This window comes from Corvus brachyrhynchos, unplaced genomic scaffold, assembly GCF_000691975.1.
Source record: "Corvus brachyrhynchos isolate BGI_N302 unplaced genomic scaffold, ASM69197v1 scaffold449, whole genome shotgun sequence".
NCBI classification, from domain to species: Eukaryota; Metazoa; Chordata; class Aves; order Passeriformes; family Corvidae; genus Corvus; species Corvus brachyrhynchos.
The window spans coordinates 476,321-500,551 of record NW_008240049.1 but is presented as its reverse complement, the minus strand read 5'-3'; the positions used below and the strand labels follow the sequence as shown (position 1 = coordinate 500,551).

General features: G+C 38.3%; 1 protein-coding gene across 1 annotated transcript; it reads left to right on the top strand.

Annotated features, from left to right (window-relative positions):
- Positions 1 to 23,851, top strand: RAD23B (RAD23 homolog B, nucleotide excision repair protein). The gene is given in 11 exon segments (XM_008641571.2): positions 1 to 30; positions 498 to 579; positions 3,009 to 3,088; positions 5,304 to 5,481; positions 5,484 to 5,550; positions 8,598 to 8,653; positions 12,452 to 12,579; positions 16,995 to 17,118; positions 18,284 to 18,411; positions 18,823 to 18,999; positions 20,837 to 23,851. Coding segments are annotated over 11 exon segments (1,164 nt in total). The 3' UTR covers positions 20,951 to 23,851.
- The last annotated feature ends 380 nt before the right edge of the window (positions 23,852 to 24,231 follow it).

Genomic DNA, 24,231 nt, shown 5'->3' with positions numbered 1-24,231 from the left:
ATGGAGGGGGAAGAGTTGAAAACAGCTTATGTAAGATAAGCATCTGAACAGTTTGCACAAGTCTTTGCGTATGGGGACTTCAAGGCTGAATGTCATAGTGATCTTACCAAAAAAAAAACAGGCATTCCCTGAAGAGTGGTTATGATGATGAAGACCTTCAGCTCTGTTTGTAGCAGGTGTACCCGCTGCATTCAGAGAAAGAACAGGGCAAATGGGTCAAGAGATGAAAACATGGTTGTTCCCCAGATTTATCAATTTATTTTTTCACTGTGTTGTACACTCATACTAATAACTTCTCTTGGAGAAATAATTACCTAATTTGATTCAGCGCAGGAGACTATTTGTGAGGGGGACATGTTGCTCTGCAAGTGGTTACAGTGACATATTCAGAAGACTGATAAACTTGGCATAATCAAGACATGATTGAAACTACTCTTCAGTATTTAAAACTTTGTACTGTGAACTTTGTTTTCATTAAAACTGTTTCTGTGCTTTAGGTGAAGGCACTGAAAGAGAAGATTGAATCAGAAAGGGGAAAAGATGCCTTTCCAGTAGCTGGCCAAAAACTAATTTATGCAGGTAATGGATATTCTGAAGGTACCTTATCTGAACCTGCCTTTTTTATGTTGTTGTTTGACTTGGATGTGAATGCTAAGTCTTCTAAGAATTCGAAGAACTGAAGTACAGACAGGTTAAAAACCCCCACAAACACAAAACCAAACTTGGCGTCAAAGGGAGCTCTTAATTTTGAATTAGAATTTTTTAATAGGTTTTAGTGCATGTGGGTCTGTCATCTTTGCTCTTACAACCTGATGTCTTGGGGATATGCTGGGTGAAGAAGAAATAGCTTTTGTTACAGGAATTCAGGATTTAAGCAGGTCAAAGCTGCTGTTCCGGCTTAATTCTTTTCTTGTTGCATTTATGCCGTGTATAGCTGAAGCATTGCTGTATATACCTCAGGGAATTAAAAACCAGATTATTTCTTTTGGATTAACAAAAGAAACCCACCACCAAATGCTTGCTGTACAAAGGTACTTCCAATATTTTCAAGCTCTGTCACTAGAAATGTGTATTATGTACTAGCAAAAACCAGGCTAATGTCAGTTTAAAACATGAAATTAACTTTATTTGAGCTTTATCTCACTTGCCTTGTTCGTTCTGGCACTAATACATAAATCCATTTTTTTGTTCTCACTTCTTGTCAATACTTTGGTGCTATTCCAGTACTCCCTCTAGTGTTTTTTTTTTTTTTCCTCTAAAACTGAGTTTGAAAGAAACTTTGGTGGAATTTTTGCTTCTGTCATGTACTGCTTTGTAATAGGTATTGTCTTTTCACTTGTAGTAAGCTAAAGCCATGGGTGACAGTGGAGAGATGCTAATGGGAGTGTTGTGAGTCTCTGTCTTTGTACAGCTCCTCAGGACTATGTCTCATAGCAAGTTTTATGTCCCTAGTACTTCAGTGAAGGGAGTGCATGTCAAGAACATGAAGGTGCTCTGAAACCTCCATTGATTGTTCCAGAAAATACTCCTATCTGACTGCAGGCCTCTATCAAAGGTGGAAGTCTTATGTATAACCAAGAAATGTTAACAAGGCAGAAGGCTTTGTGCAATGTCTGTAACTGCATGGCACTCTTAATATTTTGTTTCTGTGATTGCAAAAACCAAGGATTGCACAAGATTCTGTGACATTACGTGAGTGTTTTCTGAAGCCAGAATGTATCTGCAGTATTGTATAAGCCTCACAAGCAGTAGGAAATATAGGAAATAAGATTGAGAATATAATATTATCCAAAGATTGATTCTCTTTTTTTTCCTTTTTCTTGGACAAGAGATACTGATGACATTTTTACTTTTATTAAAACGAGCTGTAGAATTTGGTAAAAACAAAGTGGTAGCCCCAGCTGACTCTGATTAGAGGCAGGTCCATTGTGTTGATACCTGTATTAAGGTAAGGTCTAGAAACCGTGAGAGTGGTGTGTCCCAAGAAGACAGGATGTCTGTATGTATACTTTATGAAAGTATATATATTATATTACATACACATTCATTAAAGCCTTTCCTAAAGTGCCTATAAAAAATCATAAGTAGACCCATGTAGGTTCTGAGTCAGATGCTACAGGTACTTCTATTACTGCAGTACATGTAATACTTTCTCGAATGCTTGACCTGCAAGACTGGTGGAACCAGTCTTTTGTGTTCTGAGTGCCATAAAGTGTGTGTTGCTTGATTTCCTTGCAGTCATCAGGATAAGGATATATCCTTCTAGTTGCAGCCCACTAGCACGGAGAGACGTTGTGAAATAGAATCAGCGTGTGGCACATCTTCAGAAACTTAATCAGTTTAAATTGTAAAATACTCCCTGAAAATTCTGTAGTGGAAATCAGTCCTGTAAAACTCTCTGAAATACAGACTTAATTTTCTGATTTATGCTGCTACCTCTAAGTCAGCTTATTTTGAGAAAAGGCAAAGAAGTATGTGGCTTACTGTGTTCCTAGGTTCTTGTAGATGTGATGCAAATCTATTTTGTCACAGTACCACCTCTGCTTATGAAACATCAAAAGTGGTAGTATAAGAAATGTTTCTGGGTTTGTCTGATGGCTTTTTCACCCTTCTGTCAAGGTGGCAAGTTATGGAATGGTTCTAGCTTTTTCTAATGTTTTAGCCTTCTTTTAATAGCAAGTTGTTAAAGTTGCAAGGTCACAAACTTCTTACTGCAGGTAATGCTCTTACCTGAAGACCAAATGGAAGATAAGTAGAAAGGAATTTCCCTTACTGTGTAAGCAGACTTAAGTTACTTGGTTAAGCTTTTGGTATGTTAAAGCCTTTCCCCTGTGTTACGTGTATCTTTGTTATGGGTCCAGTGAATCTTTCCAGATTTAATGCTTTTATTTTAAATGGTTTGAAGCATCTTCAGCACTTAGGGCAGCAGCCCTCAAGCTATGGAAATCCCAAGATCATCTATTGATTTGCTAAACAACTTCTTAATTTCTACCTGTTTAATTTCCCAGGTAAAATCCTTAATGATGAAACTGCTCTTAAAGAATACAAGATAGATGAGAAGAACTTTGTGGTGGTTATGGTGACAAAGGTGAGTAATTGTTACTTTTGAATAGGAAGCTTCATTAATTTAATTCTGTTTTTTCTTATGATGAGTGATTGTATATGCCCATCCTTAAAACCAGTGGAATTTCATCATATGCAAGTTTTGGTCAACAGCAAAATGCTTGTGTGAATAGATAAAAAATACTGCCTCACAGTCCTGGTTTGCCTAGGCTGATTTTTGCTGCTGTTCTGTGCTGAATGTTTGTATCAAACAAAAAAAAATTGCTAATGGCTGATTTTACTGTTTATTCTTTCTTGTCTCCCTGTTATTTTTCTCCTTTTGTTATTAAAAGGAAGAAGGCAACCTAGGTAGTTTGTTGTTAAATCCTCTGTATGGAACTCTTCCAGCCTTGCCATGTTGCTTTTCATAGTTAATGGCTTTTTCTTCTGTCAAGCTCAACAGCATAAACCAGTAGAGACAGGATACATCTGTCAGTAAACAAACCTGTGGGTTTTGAGAGACTGCAAGTGCAATTTACAGGGAATGACTGTGACACACGTGTTTGAAGTATTTCTTCTCTGAACCACTTGTCAGGCTGCTTCCAGGAATCAAGCCACTGATTTTCCAGGCATTCCAGACCACTGCAATCTGAATGAAATTGGCTTCATCTCTGTTTTGGAATAGGAAATTAATTTTGAAGCTAGAGTTCCTCCTCCTGACAAAGAAAACATATATTCTGTTATTTCTATCTGGTATTACTAAACATAATTAAACATCTGGGCTTGTTAAAGATAACTGTTGTTTGCTGTCTTCCTGACTGAACAGCTTTCTCATCTGTGGTTTGCCACAGAGGCATTTATCAGTGCAAGAAAACAGGTGCAGATGAGATGTCAAGAGTCCAGTTTTTCATTTTGTTGATGGCAGAAGACTCCAGAGAAGTTGTGCAATTGCCCCTCCTGGAAGTTTTCAACAGATGTGTGGCTGTGGCATTTAGGGACCCGGTTTAGTGGTGGGTGTGGCAGTGCTGGGTTAGATTCAATCATTTGAGACCTCTCCTCAACAATTCTATGATCACACAGATCTCCATGAAGATCTGCTAAATTCAGTATATTCTGATATTAAAGGACCTGTAGTTTTGGTATTTCTTCAGTCTTACAATATTTTTGCTAGTCTTGAAGCTCAGTTGTCCTTTCCTGATTCTGTTGTGGGTAGACATGCCCAGTCACGTAGGCACAGACTGCTAACTTTGTCTGATGCTCAGACATTGTTGCATTAAGGGTTTTGGAATCCAGCAGAAAATAGCTCCCCTTGCATTCCAACTGTGTCAGTGTTTTTCTTTGAGTGCTTATTAAAATGTTATTTGCTGTGCCCTTCACATTGGTAGCTATTCATTCTTACCCTTACCTCTCCTTGCAGACAAAAGGAGGAAGTAGATGTTTCCTACTTCAAGCAAACATTGTCTGAAAGTGGTGAACCTTGAATAAGTAGTTCTGTTAAAGTTCAGCTATTTCTCTTGGAAAGGCAAAGATTGGGGTCAGCTTTGTCAGCCCTTGGGGCTGTTTCTGTACAATGGGATTAATGCTGCGTCCAAGAAAAATTCATGTTAAGAGATAAGATTATTTCACAATTGCATACAAGTATTATCCACTCTAAATTTTCTGCTGTAAGTTTGGTAGTCCTTCATTCTTCTCTATCCTTAGTGCTCACTTTAGAACTGAAGTATTTGAGATGTTGTTGCAGTGCTTGGAATGCAAAGATTGCATAACTAAAACATGTTGCAGGTGAAGTTTAATTTTTCTTCGCATCTTGTTTTCCAGCAAACAGCATTCATAATGAAATGTGATTTCTGTCTTAATCACTTTTTTCCAGATCTGAGTGATGAGAAAAGCTTATGCTTGTTCTGCAGATGCTTTTAGGCAGCTTGCTTGGTTTCTTTTGGAAAATGTGCTTTTATAAAACACAGGGTTGTTTTCATATTTAGAATATTGTGGTCTGTAAATATTTAGATCTTTGCATTTCACTTTCTCCTTAGAGTGTGAATGCTCAGGTGTGTAAGTACTTCAGTGATGGTCTCAGTTGCTCGTTTAAACACAGAGAAAAGCATTAGAGATTTAATGTCTTGCAATGTTTTAATGTTGTGCTTGATGTTGAGACAGCAATATCAAACACAAATGGTCTTAACAGAACTTAGTGTGTTTCCTGTAGAGAGCTTGGATTTATGAGCTTTGTGCTGTGCCTGAGCTCTGTTGTCCTCCCGTAGCCCAAAGCAGCAGCTGGAGCGACTCAGCCGTCAAATGCCACTTCCACTGTTGGCTCAACAACTGCAGCACACACAGCAGTTGCTGCACCAATCCCTGTTGCTGCCCCTGTGCCAGCTCCTGTCCCTCCACCACCAGCACCAGATGCAGTGGCTTTTGTACCTGCACCCGTGGGTGCTCCCAAGAGGAGAAGCCAGAAGAAAAAGCAGCTGAGGCACCAGCTGCTGTCAGTCCATCATCAATTGACAGGTATGAATAAGCCTCCAAAAATGGGTTCCTATTTCTGTCCATTTCTGTTGCTTCTAGTTCCAGTCATTCTCTCCATTCTATATAATTTTTCTTCTTTCTTAAGTGTAATTTCAGTCTCTAACTCAAGTATAATATTACTGCTTGTAAGAAGCACCCCTCATTGCTTATGCCTTTTCCTGTGGCAAATATGGTCTTGGGAATAAACCTGTGGAGTGGAGAGTTAAATGACACAAGACTTTTGTTCCTGTTAGGCATTTCAGAGTTGCTGTCATGCAAATTTCTTTTCAGACTGAGGATATTCACCTGCAATGGGGCTCTACTGCTCACAAAGCTCTTGAAGTCTTAAGAGGAGTGTGTCCTGTCTTGCTCATAAACCTCTGATTGTGTTTTAGATCATATTGGTCAGATTTGTACCCTAAGTTCTTTATTGCTGTATGAGTCTCTTAATTTCTGGAAAGAGCTTTTTCTTCGAAAATGGAGGATGTGGTATTGCTCTTAATCATGTAATGCCTTAAAGCTACCAGTTTATTTTTTCTGAATGTTCCTTGGCCCATATGCAGGTAATGGTGGGACCTGGAAAAACTTTTCAAGTCAATTCTCTACAATTGAGAAAATCAAATGGAAGTTGGAGGTTTCATCCCTGTTGTATGCTGTTGCCTTTTTTTTGCTTGCTTTAAGTTGCTTAAGTATTGCATGGGATTAAAACGTTGTTAACTGGATTTTAATGGCCCTTGAAGTGCTGCATAGCATCAAATCTTCATTTTTCATAATCTGGTTTTTAATTTGTGTGTCATTTCTGGGAATACTGGTGCACAAGACAGTATTTTTAAGTGTATTTAAACACCATCGAATACTGATTTGATGATAATGAAGCGAAACTTGGAATTGCCTAATGTCTTGAAAAACTCATCACAAATTTCTTGCACTAAATATACAAATTGATGATTTAATTTGCATTTCTGAGAAATTAGTATCTCTTAGAAATGGAATGCAAATGGAGTTTCGTTTATAAGTCAAAGTAACTTAGTTTGTGAAAATACTAATGGGTGGGGTTTTTTCCTTTTTTTTTAATGCTCAGTTTGTCCATTAGGTTCAAAGATCTGTCTTTCGTAATGACATAGTGTTTTCTGTATTTTTAATGTACAGATTGCAGTCTTACTAAAAAAAAACTGCAGTAAGGGAGCCTCAGTGTACGTATTTAACAGGAAGGAACAAAATAATTTAGCATATACATTAAAGTTATCACCTGCCTTGATTTCAGTGAGTACTGTTTCCTTCTGATTTGCTTTAGAATTTAAATTACTAAGGCAAGATTTATTGACCCAAGGCCAGGCCAGCTGGCGTCCTGCTTTGCCTTTGATCTTTTTTTGATTGTAAATCTTACTACTGACAGATACTAGTGAAGCATTCTTGTTGGAACAAATTATTTCTTGCATAGATCTTACAGAGATCTCTGTAAGTGCCTTGTTGGATTTTTAGTGGCGTCTTCTGGAAACATTCAGATCAATCTGATGATCTTTCACTTGCTGGTAGGAGTTGCCAACTCTGGTAGCCTGATAAATGTGAGGCTCCTGCAGCTCCATGTCCTCAAGTCTATCACGTTATCAAGACTGAACATGTATTCCCAAAATATGCACACAATATGTATAAACCTGTGTGTCTGGCTGCTTAGGTCAGCTCAGGCAGGGAAAAGCCTATCACTCATGCAAGATACATTAGCCACATCCTGTTCCCCTCTGGCTGTTTAGGGCAAAGCCCACTGCTGCAAAATGAATATGTACAAAATACAAACGAAAGATACAAATTTCTGTTTTGATAGCTGGCCCTTAGTATTTGGCAAGGTTTTGGTACCTGGCATGGGGACTGCCTGAGCCCTGCAACCCTGATAATCAGATTCCCCTTGCCTGCACATGCACACACACACAGGGCTCACCCAGGAACTGGCTGCGGTCCTTGGCCTTCAGACTTCCACAGTGTCTGGTCTCAGCAGTTGCTGGCTCCACAGGTGTCTGGATCCCCCTAACTCAGAGTTCCCTGTCCCTGTGGACACTTGGAATTCCATATACACATGTGCATGTAGAATAGAGAGAGAGACACACACACACACACACCCCCCCATGCATCATGAGAAATTTTAGAAGTAGAATTTAATAAAAAAGACGGGATGGACTGGCAGTGAGGTGCAGAGCGTGGCCAGGCAAGTGTTTCTTACCTATGACTGGCCCTTTTTCTCCTCTTTTTGCTCTCTTAACCCGTGCTTTTCATCTGCATGGTGCTTTGGTGCTTTTCCTTTCCCTGCCTTTGATTCTTGCTCTAGATTTCCCCCAGAACTTTTTCCTGGCACCCCATGGTGAGTTGTACCGCCCTGTAGGCTGTAATACTCTTGAAGGAGTCCTGTTGACCCACCCTGGATGGCACCCTGAAAACAAGGGGCTGATGCTTTAATTTGCAGCCCTGGGAATGGGGCACCCTTGGCTGTGGCTGATTAAAACTGGTATTCCTCTGCCCACTGTTGCGCCTCTGTGTTCCTTGCTGTTCATGGAGGTGAGCCTTTAATCCTGTAATTTAACAGCTTTGATAACTTGAGATGGAGTAATTGCAAATGTTAGCAGTTTATATTCCTGGGAAAGTAGTATACTGAGATTTTAATAAGTGCCTGCCACCGACCTCCTTGGGTCCTCATTGAGATCAAGCTGGTGACTGTGGGGAAGCAGTTAGCAAGACTGCTGTGTGCTTTTGAAAATCCACCTTGTTCTCCCACCCTTTAAAGCATTCAAGCAAGCAGATGGCTAATCCCTGAGCAGATGGGCAAGAGCCAAACTTCTGGGGGGTAGCGGGGGAAGGTTGTCCTTGTGTTAAAAATGTAAGTTTGTAAAATCTGTTCTCACTATAGGACCAAAAGAGAGCTCTTTGGAAAGCTTTGTTGGTTTTTTAGAAACAAAAGGGGCTATTAGAGTTACAGCTGCTGCTGCTTTTTTTTTTTTTTTGAAAACCAGGAAGTTTTCCAAAGTTTTGTAATTACCATTGCACTTGTCTTCGTCTTACAGTACAACAGGTGATACATCTCGATCAAATCTTTTTGAGGATGCTATAAGTGCACTTGGTAAGTGGAGAGTTTTTTTAATGTAGACATTATTTTGGTGCAGCAGAAACATGACGGATTAGCAGATGTTGACATTTCCGTCTGTATCTTCCATTGTTAAAGTTATAATCAAAGTGCTCTTCTCTAAGACCTGAAGTTGGTATCTTGGAACCAGCATTGAGAACTACTTTACTGAAGAATATTTCCCTTTGTATATTTTTATGGTGTAAAAGGAAGTTCCTTGTCATCCCAGCTTTTTTTCCCCATTTGCCTTAATTTCTCTTCTAACTATTCACTTTGAAGTAGCTTGAATAGAAGACTAGATGTAAACATGTGTGTGCTTTCCACAGAGTGCAGGTCTGATAAAATGGCTGCCTTTATTATTCCCTTGTTCCAGCTTTGAAAGTACTTTGCTTTTTGACACATTTAGATTAGATAAATTCACCAGATCTGCTGCTATCTGGGCTGAGAAATGAATGCCTCCCTGTATTTACAGTCAACTTACTTTTATTCTGACAGTTTAAGTAATGTTTGTTTCTCAGTGGAATAAACAATAAAGACAATAAGAAGGTCTGCCCCATATTTATGCTGATTTGTGTACCTAGGAAATTATTAGACAAGCCCACAACTCCTTACTCCTCCTGAAATTTTTGGGTTGTTTTGGATCATAACAAATTCAGGCATAGAAATAAGAAGGAGGTGGGGTTTTTATTCTGTCTTTTGTCTTTAAATATGAAGCTGCAATTCGGTACAAAGAGTTGAACTAAGTGAAGAGTTTCAGTCTACATTTTTGTGTGGTTATGTTGGAGGCAGGTGCTGTGATTAAGCAGCCTAGGGTGATTTAGAAGCAGCAGTAATGTTTTACATGAATTAGTGGTAGCTACTAGATTTGTTTAGGTCTTAGGTGTGACATACTGTTTTAGAGTGTATGATCTGAAATAGCTGATGGATACTGCAGGAGACAAAAATGTAACAGGACTGAAGGGGCTGAACTGATTGCTGCTACCAAAGGTGCTTCCTTAACCATTCTGAATATCTCAGTGACCAAGATGAGGTCATCACAAGCATCCGTGTTAACAGTGTTGATCAGCAAGTTGAATGAAGCTGGTGGTCTTGATTCAAATCTCTTCAAAAATGGAAAAAAAAAGAAATCCCATTTCAAGACCGTCACCTCACTATCCATTTTATATGGGAGTTATTTGGTTGGTGTCTGATGGAGTAAAACCCATGTGTCCCTAACGGGTTTGGAAATAACAGGTATTGAGTGTGATTTTCTGGGTAAGCGTATTGTAAGTGTTGTCAGCTAAAAAATGTTCAAGGGCAATAGGCATGAACTCTGTGGTTCTTTTTTTGAGAAACTGTCCTGGAGGGAATTTGCTTGCACAAATTGATGGAAGTTGGATCCTACACATACTCGAACTTGGGCTTCTCAGTTACATTGTCTGAAATTGATTGATTTTGCTTTAAAAACGGGTTGTTTTCTATGATTTGCTGCTGTTTTCAGTTAAATGCTGAAAAGTGATGAGTGATGTGGCTTCGTGTGCTGTGTGAAGATCTGCATGTCTTGCAGTTCTTGTGCAACCACATCTTTCACAGGAGCAACCTAAAATTTCTTTAGGGCATAGGACAAGATATATTGTGGGGAGTGTGATGAACTGGATTTGAGAGTTAATCCAGCTTTAAAATGTTATTTGAAAGACAAAAGCAAAGGGCAGAATCAATTCAGCCCTGACCTCAAACATTTCCACTAAGCACTAGGTACAGATAGGCCTGACTCTGTATCATGACATTGCTAGTGTGCAACTTCTGAATTATTATTCTTGATCTCACTTTGCTCAACTTGTTAACTAGTCTGTATGGAGTACATGCACCTACATTTTCAGTAATTCTGTTTTCCTCCTTTGGCTTTTAATTATGCCTTAGGTAGCAGCCAGTGCAGAGCAAGCCAGCCTTTTTGCATCTTTTTCCTCTATCAAATCTCTCATAGTGTTCTAGTCTCTGCCTTGCTTATATCGAAAAAGCAATACAGAAGTGTTCAAGTAATAACTAATTATATCAACCGGTGTTCTGTCTGCTTGGTTAGTTTCTTAGGAGTAGTAAGGGTAAACTAGTGCCGTGTCAGGAAGAATGTGAGCAGAAGTTTAGCAAAATCATTGTGTTGGGACAATTGTTGGCTTGGCTTTTTTGCTTCTTTGAAGATATATAGAAGTATATATCTTTAGAGCAATGTTTAGGTGATTTTTTTTTTTTTTTAATGAATGAAAAAATGCAGGTAGATGTAAAATGAATGATTTTGTAGTTCTGTATGAAGACATGAAAAATTTACCATTCCCTACAATCAGGTTGGCACTATTACTTTGAAGCCCAAATAATAAATAGTCAAATTAGTCAAGGTTTTTAAATCCTTTATTTATGGATAATGCACAAGTACCCTTGGGCTAGGGCTGTTTTATTGTTTGTTCTTGAGTATACAGCCCTAAGTCATACACCCACTGATTATTTAGAAGCACACGTTAAGAAACAGGCAATGGGGTTGTATTAATGTTGGCTTGAGTTAAACACCTTCTCCCTAAGGGAATAAAACTTGATGTTTTCTTTGGTTTTTTTAATTATGACCTACTTGTCTTAACAGAGTAGCTCTTGTATTTGTTTCCTCTGGGTTTTTTTTTTTTTAAATTATTAATCAGTTGTTTTTTATGACTACTGTTAATTATTTAACTCTCCTGCCACTAACTTCCTAGTTGCAGAGTCAGTCAGTAGAAGGATTTCACTGAGATCAGGAATACCTTTATCCAAGGAAGGAGATGGTATTTTAATGCCTGGGTTTGTTTGTATTCTTTTTTTCCCCAGCAAGATAAACTTTAAGATTTGACCAGGTACAATGTATAATAGAATAGTTACCTTTCTTTTTAATTGTTATACCTGCTGTCTGCTTTTAAGGCAGCAAAATTAAATGGATTATGAAAAGAGATAATAATTTTCTGTACAATGAAATTAGTGTAGTGATCAGTTGCCCTTAAATTGCTCCGTATATCATATGTGTACCTTTTGTCTTGGTTGCTGCAGTTGTGGGACAGTTTTCATCCATTTTTGCTGTAAGAAGTGGGGGATTTGATGTGATGAATGTCTAGTCAAATGTTAAATTGAGTGAAATAAGAATTAAATGAGATAACTTGGTCTCCTGGACCCTCATTGAAGTCTTGAGTGACTTTCCTAGATCCAACTTTTAAGTCTTCTGTCTGATTTGAGTTGGTCCACATTAAGTTGATTAAATTACTTGGATCATCATCAGCAGCAGCACGTAGCAATATATCGCAATATAATGGTCATCACTAATTGTCATCTAACAGCGGCATAGCAAAAAGTCTTTATTTGGAAAATCCGCAATGGCTAACAATTTGGCAGGCAGATTTCTGCCTTGAAAGTTTTGATTTCCAAATGTAAGCTGCAGGAGACTTCTCTTGGTTACATCAGGAATTTAATATTAGCTGTGAGGATGCCCTTGACCTTAAATGAAAACTTGAAGAGAGAACATAATTTCAATTACAAGTACAGAAGTATCACCAAGTACTGCTTTTGTCAGTAGAAGTTTACATTTTCTTCATTACCCTCCACTATTTCCAATCAAATTCATAATGAAACCACTGAATGTATTTGGAATTAAAGCCACAGAACCATGGCATGTTTAATAGGAAGTACTCTTTTCGATGAATGACTGAAATTTGGGTAGAAATTACATATCCATTGAAACTTTTTTTTGTGTGTGTGTGTGATTATTTTCATCTTCTTCCCTTAAAATGGTGGTCCTGTGACTTCTAGTGACAGGTCAGTCCTATGAGAACATGGTGACTGAGATCATGTCCATGGGCTACGAGCGAGAGCAGGTGATAGCAGCGCTGAGGGCCAGCTTCAACAATCCTGACAGAGCAGTGGAGTACCTTCTGATGGTGAGCACTTACCTTGCCTACACCTTGGTCTTTCAGTTTTTGTTTCCCACGTAATACCTTTCACTTTGATTTTGGTGTTATTTTTGAACATTACTCAATCCCTGAGAGTGACATTTGCCATCTGGAAAGGTGAGATTGAAATTTTGACAGATGTGATGTGTTACAGAAAACACTGAAGTAATCCCTAACCACCTCTACCACTTCTTTGCTTTCATTTTTTGTTGACTCATATGGATTTGTATGTAAAGTATGTCCAGTTACAGTGATAGCTTTAACTGCCAATGGCTGGCTCAGTGATTTTGTGTCACCTCTTAGTGACAGCATTAGTTGATTATTTGTCCTTTTGCACTAGTATCTATAACATAACATCACCATTCTTTAAGTTCCAATTCACTGTAATAATGCACAGTGTTCTTGATACACTTTCCAAACAAAAAGGTTTGAGAGGTTGTTTTTTTTGGTTTTTTTTTTGAACTGTGCTTAATTTAACTGCTGTTTTCATTTCAGCAGTGTTTTAGAGAAGAAGCAATTTTCATTTGATAAATAAAGCTTGAAGGGTTAAACAAACCTCATTGGCATGAGACGAAATAGAAGAGTAATGTCACTTTAATGAAAACCCTGTGAGTTTTTCTGGGGCTTTGTGGATTGTTTCTCATTGTATACCTTAATCTGACAGTTGAATTGTAACCACCATAGAATTTGTCTATGATTTTGTTGCTTAGTCAGTATTTCCAGTGCATTTAATTTTCACTCTGGCACACCACTTTTTCCCTGATGAGGTTTTTCCTTTTAGGAGATCTGAACTTTATTAAAATCTGGCAACCAGATATCTTGACCTAATCCTTGCAAAATACATGTGGGTTGAACTTCTGATTGATTGATAAGAAATCTGGCATCTTTACCCTCCAGTTATAAAACTTCAATTTTGTTAATGAAGTTTTCCTTCAGTAGTTACAACTACAAGTCGCTAGCATGCTTCCCACTTACATTAGTGTTCCCAAGACTTTGTAATCTTCAGATTTTAAACTGACGACACATATTTTGAGTACAAGAATGTAAAAAGTTCAATTCCCAGCTACCATTAGGCGAAGCAAGGGTGAATGCAGTAACTCCCAAGTCTGTCATAAGTCTGCAGGCTCAAACATTTGTTTTTCATGCTGTCAAAATGTTTGTTTTACTGTTCATCTAGTCTGTAAATACACCATGAATTCAGTGCCTCCCGTGAGTGTTGGGCCTGCTGTGTGTGTGGCAGTCCTACACAGCATGCATTTCTTGTGCACTCAGTCTGGCATTTCCCTCCTCTAGCTTATTTCTCTTCAGGAACTCCAGAATAGACATAGAGTATCCCTGTGATGGAGTTACATGTCACATGTGCCAAATACATTGATTGGTATGAGGAGTTCATTTCCAGTCCTTCAGAGACCCTGTATATAAAACGGGGTCCTGTTATATAAGATGTCCCTTTATGTTTTGTGTTATCCTTCACTGGAAATACCTTTTCTTCTTCTTCTTCCTTCTGGAAGAGGGAGTAGGGAGGAATGGTCTTGCTCTTGGAGACCATACTAGATGTCAGACTTTTTGCTGTCCTTCTAGAACAATCCTTGTTCTGTAAATGGTCTTTCTAACTATTCTGGGTTTGCCGTGGTCTGAAGATGTTCCTTACTCTCCTGCTGCATCAAAAAAGGTTATTTTTAGTTACTGTTGATCTGTTGGTGACAGTGTTCTTTGACCTTCTCTCTACATTACCTGCCTCCAAACTATCATCAGCACTATCTTTTATATAATCTGCAGATTAGGATTAGGATGTTGAGATCTGTAAGTGTTTGAAGAACCAGTACACCAAAGGTACCTGTAAGGTGTTGGAAAGGAGTTAAACTGTAATTAAAGCACAGCTGTTCCTCAGATGAGCCCTGAAGATTCTACTTGTTGTCCATGGTTCAGATGGCAAGTTCTTCAGTTTTCATGGCTTCATCATTCAAGATGTAGGTGTAATCCTGTGTCCATGAACTGTGGTCATGGAAGGAGGTCTCAGTTGCAAAAGATGCTCTTTATTTTTCTAAGCCCCAGACTTTGGAGGCATTTACATTCAGATCTTCCTTTGAGCCAAGGATTTCCTAACTCCTAACTAGGAAGGAGTTCTGTCATCTCTTCAATAACCAGCCTCTTAGTTTGGATATTTTTAGGAAACGTTTCCTTAGTGTGAGTATAGTCAGACACTGAACATAATTCCTAGAGAGGTGGTCAATGTCCTGTGCCTGTCAGTAGTTCAGAGGCATTTGGACAATGCCCTTTGCAGGCTTTAACTTTTGGTCAGCCATGAATTGGTTGGTCAGTGGGACTAGATGATCACTGTAAGTACCTCCCAGCTGAAACTATTTTGTTCTCTATTCTGTGCAGAAGCTGGACCTGATGTGATTATTGCCCTGCGGAGAGCAATGTCAGCTAAAAACCACTGTACTGCTCCGTTAAACAGTAAACAATTGTTTCATCCACCATAAGGCAACAGTGGCCTTTTTTTGCTGTCCAAGCAGTGTTTGCATTCAGAATGACTTGTGTGTGGTTTAATACCATGCTTTATTTTGTTGTGTAGCTGTGTGAACAAGGTCCACATGCCTCACTGGCATTGTCTGATGACAACTGTACACAGTCTCTATTATCTGGAGGGTGATACTTCAAGCTTGCATGCAAGAGTTAAGATGATGTTCAAGATGACAAATAACTTCTAAGTAAATTTGTTTGAACGAGTTTACATAGTCCTTCCATTTAAGAGCAAACTTAAAAGTTTAAACAAGCACATGTTGTTTGATCTGGACACAGATTGCAGTGATGACATATGCCTGTGAATAGGTGAAATCAACTAGTAATTTCATAAGAGTAACCCAAGTTGTTACATTATACTTGCTTTGCCAGAAATTATTTTTTTATGGGAAAGCTATTTAATCAGTGCTCTGTAAGCCACTGATAAGGGAGTGTTGCCTCAGAATTATACCATGAATGGAATTCTTCTCCCCCTCAGTGGAGGGAGGGATGTGTAGCAAGCTTACTGAGCCATGTGAAGGTAATGAAGTGTGTGACAGGGAAATCCTGCATTTATTCCCCTGAGTGGCTTAAACATGCAGTTGATGATTAGGTGATTTATATCTTGATGTGATTCTTAATAAACAGGTAAGGCAAAGCATTGCTTGGAGCACTGTCCAGTTCTCCCTTTCTAGATGTGTGCTCTGTATTAGCTGCATATTTGTCCTTTTTGTTCAGGTGTAATGATGAACATACCGTGTGAAGATCATGTTACAGCAGGACTTTTAATCTACATTACCTACCAGTGATTTTTATGGTAGGCTTGACAAACCTCTTCATTGTCTGGTTACCCTGTAGTTCTGTACTATTTCCACCCACCCAGTTCCTTCTGTTCTGTGGTTCCCAAACAGAAGGGTGACTTTCGTTTGGATAACTTCTCTGGGCTGTTCCAACAGGGCCTGTTGTACTATTCGTGGTGTCTCTCCCATGACTAAGTTTCCAGGCTTCAGGGATGTAGTGGTTTGGTTCAAAATACCCATTACTTACTTAACTCTTTAACTAAAACCCAAACTATGCTAAACCATGACAAGAGAGATAGATTGAAAGGACAAACTTGGTGCAGGAGTTCAGTGACAGTGAGGAAGGCAGGGTTAGGGTAGGAAGCTTGAAGGATTTCCATGCAGGTGAAAAGTAGTACAGTGAGGTATCATGGTTGTGTAACCTACGTTCTAGTTTATTATAATACTGTGGTTTAGCTTTGTCCATTCCTGCCTCCAGAGCAATCAGTTCCTATACAAAGTTGCTTGCAGATAGAAAATAAACAAAAGGCAAGTTAACTTTTTTTTTTAAACTGCTAAAGCTGGGTGACATACAGACCTTTTCACTTTTAACATACAGTAAATGACAGCTTTTCATTGAGGAAAGAGGTCCCAAGAGCTGTGTTCTTGTATCTCTTCTCAGTTTCTTGCCAGTTGTATGGCATTGTTAATCTTAGTTAGTATTTTGTACTGCAATTTGTTGCTGTAGTGTCACTTCTTTTGCATAACAGTATAACATATTGTAACAGTATATTTAACTTTTTCGCTCATATCAAATATCTTCAAACAGGATTCAAAGGAAGTATTTTTTGTCAGGCGAAGTGTGTTTTAAAGTGATGCAGTGCATGCTTTACTGTCTTTCTATAAAAACCACAGGTTTTTCCTGCCAAAAGATAAAATTAATCTTTTCACGGTGTTCTCTGTCAGTTGTAAATGTATAACTCACAGGATCTTGCCTTGTATTTGCAGTGAAAGCATTAAGGTTGTTTGTTTTTTTTTTTTTTTTCCTTCATTCTGAAACACGAATACTGCATGTAGTTGAAACATTTCTGTGGGTAATGATGTGATCTGTGGCTTTAGGGTATACCTGGAGATAATCAGGCTGTGGCTGAACCCCCTCAACCACCAAGCACTGGTGCATCTCGTTCTTCAGCAGGGGCAGCAGCAGTAGCAACTATACCCACGACTGCTAGCTCACTAGGAGGTAAGAAAGGCTGTGTTTGAGAAGGTATGATAAACAATGTGCACTTAATCTCTTTTCCAGTCAGTTTTAAGTTCCAGGTGCTTGTGGGCTGCTCAAAGGGAATTGGATAAGAGCTGTTAACATGGAAATTCCAGGTGTGGTACTTTCTTGGAACAAGTGGCTTGTTGTATGTCATGTGCAATGAAGCATGAGTTTTCCAAAAATGCAGTGAACTTGCACAATTTCTTTAATTCAGTGTTCTGAACTTAAGTGCAAGAGCACAGATATGGTTGGGTGTTTTCTCTCACTTAACCTCTGGCTTTCTACTCTGTGACTGATTGGGCACTGTCCACTGTGGCTATATTAATATATTTACCACACAGAAGTTCGAATATTAAGGGAGAAACCTGAAATTAGGCCATGAAGTGTAGCACTGGAGAGACCTATAAATGACCTAGGACTCTTCGCTCAGCAGTGCAGCACTTTGACAGTGGTTGGTGCCTGCTGAAGAGAAGGGTATTTATCATGTATTTATCTCCCTCTTAAAGGGAGATAGATAAATACATGAAAGGAGCCTAATGAAGGAGTAGGAAAGGTCTGTCTTAGGCTGTGGCAGAAATGGTGCTCAAGATACAAATTCTGATAAGAGGCCAGAGTGTTAAACATGCATTTAGTAGTTGCAGGCACACATGACATGATCCATGAAGAGAGAATGGGGGGAGGGATATTTCGGAGCAGTTCAGACACTGCTGTGTTCACTTCAGTAACTAACAGTGTGGGATGTTTGGGAAGACAAGACTCCCTGGAGAACTGACCTGTGGTAGGAGGTGGAGAGCTCTGGTGTAGATGCAGAGATGAGACGGTGGGTTGGGTGGATGTGTCTGAGATTAACCAGAGATGAGACATACAGAGGAAAGTGTTGGAGATAAGGACCAGGCTGTTGGATCTTAATAGAAGACTGGGTGAAATGGGAACGCCTTGTTTAACCTTAGAATAAAGAAGTTTTGCTTAAAGCTAGGGTTACTGTGAGGAAGCAAATTCTTCTATGCTTCAGTGAGGGGTGTGCTATTCACTTGCATGTCCTGTTTCTATCTACAGTTACAGTGTAGGTATGTATTTTATTAAGATTCTTAGTAACTTTTAAAAAAAAAGTGTTACTTCACTGATTTTTTTTTTTTTTTCTCAGGGCATCCACTTGAGTTTTTGCGAAATCAGCCTCAGTTCCAGCAGATGAGACAAATTATCCAGCAAAATCCTTCTCTGTTGCCGGCATTGCTACAGCAGATTGGACGGGAAAACCCCCAACTACTGCAGGTGGATCTTAAAAGAAGAAAATAATGCTTGATAATTGTGATTTACCTTTACAAGAGAGTCACATGTTGATGTTGTCTGGGATATGTTACTAGCAGTTACAACATTCTATTGCTGGCTTTTCAGCAGTTGTTGCTGTACAGAATGTATTTTCTATGATATTAGATACAAATTTGAGACTTCATAAAAGGTGCAAAGGGGGTGAGGAAGAGGAAAGGATCACTGCAGTTGAATTGAAACATAAAAATTGTGTTTCTTATGGTTAGACGGAATAATTTTTTTCTCTGTGCACTTTTTGCACATTCCTTTGACTTCTTAATTCTCTGAAAATAAATATTTTTACTTGTCTGTTGGCAGGCTTAAAGATGAGTTATTTAAATCTATGTGTTTCTTTTTCTGTCCTGTGCTTCACAGCAAATAAGCCAGCACCAGGAACATTTTATTCATATGTTGAACGAGCCAGTTCTAGAGTCTCGCCAAGGTTTAAGTGGCAGTGATGATGGTGCCAGCACTGGAGGAATAGGAGATGCTGGGAATGCTCATATGAACTACATTCAAGTAACACCTCAGGAAAAAGAAGCTATAGAAAGGGTGAGCCTTTCTTCTTTGAAATTTTCCTTTCTTCTTTGAAATTCTTGTTGCTGTAGGGTATTGACTCCAGTGCATGCTTAAGACACACTTAACTTAAGCTTTGTTTAGCTCAGTAGTTCTGCATAATATTTGATGTTTTCCTACTTGGCATTCCGTAGCTCTTGTAGCCTTGTTTCAAATCATACCTCTTCTTGCTTTATAGCAATTGAGTCTAAAATACCTTAAATCTGTCTTACCGAGAAGAGGCAGAGCGTTTTAAGTGATCAGAGACCATCCTGTGATAATTGATGACAGAATGGATTTCCCTCGGGAATTACTCGGGAAGTAATTCCTCTTGCAAAAGCCTCAGCCAGCACTGTTCTAGATCATGCCATGACAGGTTTCCAGATACAAAGGTCTGGCTGCATGAGCACTCTTTGCAAAGTGTTGGAAAGTAAGAACAGTCATAGTTGAGTAGATTAGTTGGAGTCAAAACTTTACCCAGCTGTTTGTCTGTCCATGAGAATTAGTTAGTTACAGTTTTCTAAAAGTACTGGTAAGCATGAAAATATACTCTGGGGTGATATATTGCATTCATAAACACTACTGTGTAACTGGCTAAATTTGCCTGGATGGCAATGCCCCTGAGATTTTTCTCAGGACAAACTGCAAGACTTTTGTCATACTGTGGTAGTGGTTTTGTACCCCAAAGACAGTGTTTTTTCAGCTGGCAAAACAAAAGTTCATGTAAGGATCATCAGGATACCTATTTGAATATCGGTATTCAGTCCTCTAGAACTTGAGGAAATTGGCAATTAGTAAAATTAGTCTAATAAAATTATTTGTCCATGTACTTCTTCACAGGCCATCTTCTCTAGTCTGCTGCATTTCCTTTTAAAGCCATTTTATGCAGTAGAGCTTTATTAGCTCTGCGGTCTCTTCTAAAACCAAGCAGAGATCCATATGCTTCTTTCTCTTCCTGTGAAAGACAAACCTCAAAATTTAAGTGTCTTAGTATTGCAGCTGATGCCTTCATGCTGTTTGTGAGCCTGAAATAAAATCCAAGACTGACTGGTGAGGGATAATAGGACACAGTTTCTCACAGTTATTTGATCTGCCCCATACATGAAATGCCTTGCAGGTGCTGTGAGGATTTTAAGAAAATCTTGAAATAGTGGAGTGTACTTGCCTTTGGCTAAAACAAGGATTCAATTTCTGAGTGCCCCTAAGTGCTGGCTAAGCCCTTGGCACAGTAATAAGTTCTTCTCTGGTGTTCTCATACCCTGTTGTCACTGTGTTCCAGACTTTAATTAATTCCTTGACTTCTGAAAACCAGATTGCTCTGAGTTTACTTGTCTTGGCTGCAGTGTGTAGTTAATTTTTTTAAGATAAACAATTGAAAATATGGCTTAATGTGACATGCTGGACAAGCTACTAAAGATCACAGGCTGGGAGCTTTTGTTCCAGGCAGTTTTTGTTAAAAGTGCTTTGGAACTTTGTATAATTGTTTAAAATGAGCATTGTTTTGAAGTCGGGGTTTTTTTTCTGCAGCAGTGCAATGTGCTGTTACTTCTTGACAATACTGTGACCCAGCTCTGTTTTAGACATACTGGGTCACTAAAGAAGTGACAATTTTTTATGGTGCTTCATTAGACTTAATCAAATCACCTTTTCAAGTGAGGATCCTCTTTACTAAAGCACCTTATTTTTCACTCAGTAAAGTCTGCATTGAACTGGGCTGGGCAGCAATGTTATTTCCAAGAAGGCAGTAATTGCTTAAGGGACATCTTGAGACACTAGACATAGAAAGAAGCCTAACATACAAAATGCACTTCCTAAATATGTTTCTTTTCTTCAGTTAAAGGCATTAGGATTTCCTGAAGGACTTGTGATACAGGCGTATTTTGCCTGTGAGAAGAATGAAAACCTGGCTGCCAACTTTCTTCTACAGCAGAACTTCGATGAAGACTGAGAGAATTTTTTTTTTTCTATTTCACACCTCACACCAGTGCATTACACTAACTTTGTTCACTGGATTGTCTAGGATATTTGGGCTTACATTCATAGTGCTTGGTGTATGGCATAATAGGGGGTGGGTGGAAGGGAGAACATAGGAAACAAAGCAAAGAAAGCAACAAGTTTTAAATGTCTGTTTTAAGTTAGCAGATGCAGAAAATCGCACAGTGTAAAAAAAAAAAAAAATATACAACCAAAAAATCAGCTTCTGCAGATAATTAGTTCCTTCTATAAACTGTAGGTTAACTTTTTCTAGGTTTTAACTCTTACTGTACTAGTTCCAGAAATGTAGTGTAATGCACTGCTTCATGTTCCTTTCCACTTAGTATTGACATTGGAAGTAGCCTGTGCTACGTAGATTTTACAGTCTGTATTTCATGGCAACACTGGATAGCAGCTTTGTGAAATCTAAAAGATCTGAGCAAATGTAATCCTGAATGCCAAAATAGGGGTATTCGGGTTTTTTTCTTCAGCTGTGTTAAAGTAGTGCAAGAAACACAGTATTTTTGTCTAATGCTGAATTAGAACGGTGTTGGCTTTCTTCTTTTTATCAAATGAAAACCCATTACATTTAAAAGTGTTCTGATTATTGAGAAACACCACCCCCTCCTTTGTCCCCCTGAAATGATCCGAGAAGCTATATACATACAGAAAAAAATTATTATCCTGTTTACATATTTTCTCTTTGGGAAAAAAAAAATTATAGATATCTAATTACTGTTCTCTTAATGTTATCTTGCAGTAAAAGTTTTAAAAGCAATAGATTGCATGTTTGGTTTTGTTATATGCACTCTAGTTAATTGAATATTCTTTTTCTGCCAGCAAACAAAATGCAAGCTTCATTTTTGTCTGCTGCAATGAGACTTTATCAAATCAAATTTCACCTTCCCAACTTTGTTGAACCAGCTTTTATAGTATAGCTATTAAGTGTTCTGTTGCTCTTGAGTCGATTGTAGTGTTCAAGCTATTTCTGTTAAGTAAGGACTTTTGGGGATTTATTCACTTTATAAGGAAGAGAAGTTCAAAACTTGAGATATCAAGCAAACTATCAATTTATTCCAACGTAAAAAAAATTGACACTCGAAACTTTCTATTGAAAGTAAGCTCTGGTTACAGAGTTTTGAATCTTACTTCTTCATACCTACTTACCATTTATTTTGTTTAGTCATCATAAAATGTTAACAATTTTTTTGTTTGTTTGTTTGTTTTTTGTAATACACGTTTGCTTTTAGAGGTAATTTTGCCCATCATTGCAATACTAGGAATAAAAACAAATGCAAATTTAATCTAAAGCTGTTCTGTGCAACGTTACCTGAACACAACATGGGGATAGTTTGATTTTTCTACTGTTGTAGTCCAATTTACCTGGATTACAAGTTTACCTCTACAGTAACCAGGAAAAATCTTATTAGTGGTACAGCACTGAACTCCTGTACAACATAATGATATTAATGATTTTAATGATTTAGTGGTACAACTAAAAAATTGTTTTCTGCTGAGTTTGTTTATCAGTGGATTAACTACTATTTAAGCTCAAAGTACAAGTCAAGTGTCTTGAAAAAAGAGCTAAAAAGACTGAAACATTTGTATTTTGTTTCTTCATTGATTGGCCATAGTCTGTAAAAATATTATCTGCACAAAACAATGTAATGAATTAAAGCCTTTTACTTTTCTTTTTCTATTCTTATACATCTGTGATATTTTTCCAGATAGTGTGTATTTTAATTATTCAGATTTTATTCTTTTAAAATTTCTTAGGTGTATGTCATCTAAGTGATCAGTAGCACAACCCAAATCTATCAGTAGGAGATGTGATACTGCTAAATAGGAAATAAGTCTTTCATAATGTTTTCATTTTAGAGAAGTTAACATTAATAATACCTGAGTCAGCTAGCAGACTTCATCTAAACAGGATTCTCAGTTTATCTATGAACTGAGAGATGGATTTTGATCTAACACTGCACGCCAAAAGGGGCTGTTTGTTATCTGTAAAAGGATCAGCTGTCAGGTACTTGAAAAACACCAAATTGATACAAGGACTTCTTGAATGTACTTTTACTACATAGCTAATACCTAACTAAGACAAAAGCTTTTAGTTTGTGGGAGTCTTCTGTACTGATCAAACTGCTATGAGAAATAACCATTCCTTCTTTGCGAGGGTGGAGAGTAAAGCAAGAATGTCTGGGTGTTTCAGTCCACTCCCTCCAATTTTGATTTTGAAATGTTTACTTATTATAAATGTATTTGAATTAAAGTCTGTTTAGCCTGTTCTTTGTACAAAAAAAAAAAAAAAGCTAGTAGCTTTGTTCATTTGTAACTTTGTATGCTGAGTGACTGAGGGATTTATGGCTGCTGTGTTTGAAGCCTTACTAGTCATGCTGTTCCCGTTTTTCCAGCAGTGAAACAGTGTTTTTGTGACTTCTGATGAACAACAGGTGTCTGACCTTACATGCTAGCAAAAACTGTTACCTGTCCAATAGCGGGATACTTGCCAGGGAGAATCGTGTCTCTCTTTGTAGTAGCTGCCAAAAGGGAAGAATACATGGAATTCATGTGGTGTTGAGGAGGTGTGACCTGAGCAAGCTGCCTAGGTATGTTGTGCCTCGTTTTCTACCAAGTACTACCGGGAGTTGTCTGCACAGAGTGCTCCTCAGCTTCTCTGCTGCAGATCTCTTAGGGATTTGGGGATCAGTTTCCTCAGGGCTTTCTGAACAGTAGCTAAGAAAATAAAGTATTTCTTCCTAAGTTTTGGTACTGTAGTCCTTACCTTTGTTGTAAAACTTCTGAATATCTGCTTAGACAAAAGCTATTTATGATGCACTTTTAATTGGGATTAAAAAGTTACTCTGAAGTCATATTAATTCTGTAGTTGTCTGTTCTTCAGTCCTCTGTACCAGCTGCATTTTAATGCTGTGGTTCATTTACCTCGCCCAGAGTTGCCTGATGAGTCCAGCTAAAACCCAAGCAATTTGACTGATTAAATGCCCTGTTCTTACCCCACACTAACAGAACTTTGTAGGATTGTGAGATTAATCACTCCTGAAATCAAACTGTGGCACTCTGATTTTGGAGTGCTGGGTTGAGCTTCACTTCAAGAATGTGCATGAATGAATGAGAGAGACACAAAGCCAAGTCCTCAAGTAATGTATGCAGATCTGTCACCCATGGTTTCATTAAGTATTTCATTTAGTTTTTAGAGAGTTTTGGAGGCAGCCACATTATTTTTTTTTTCCTGAT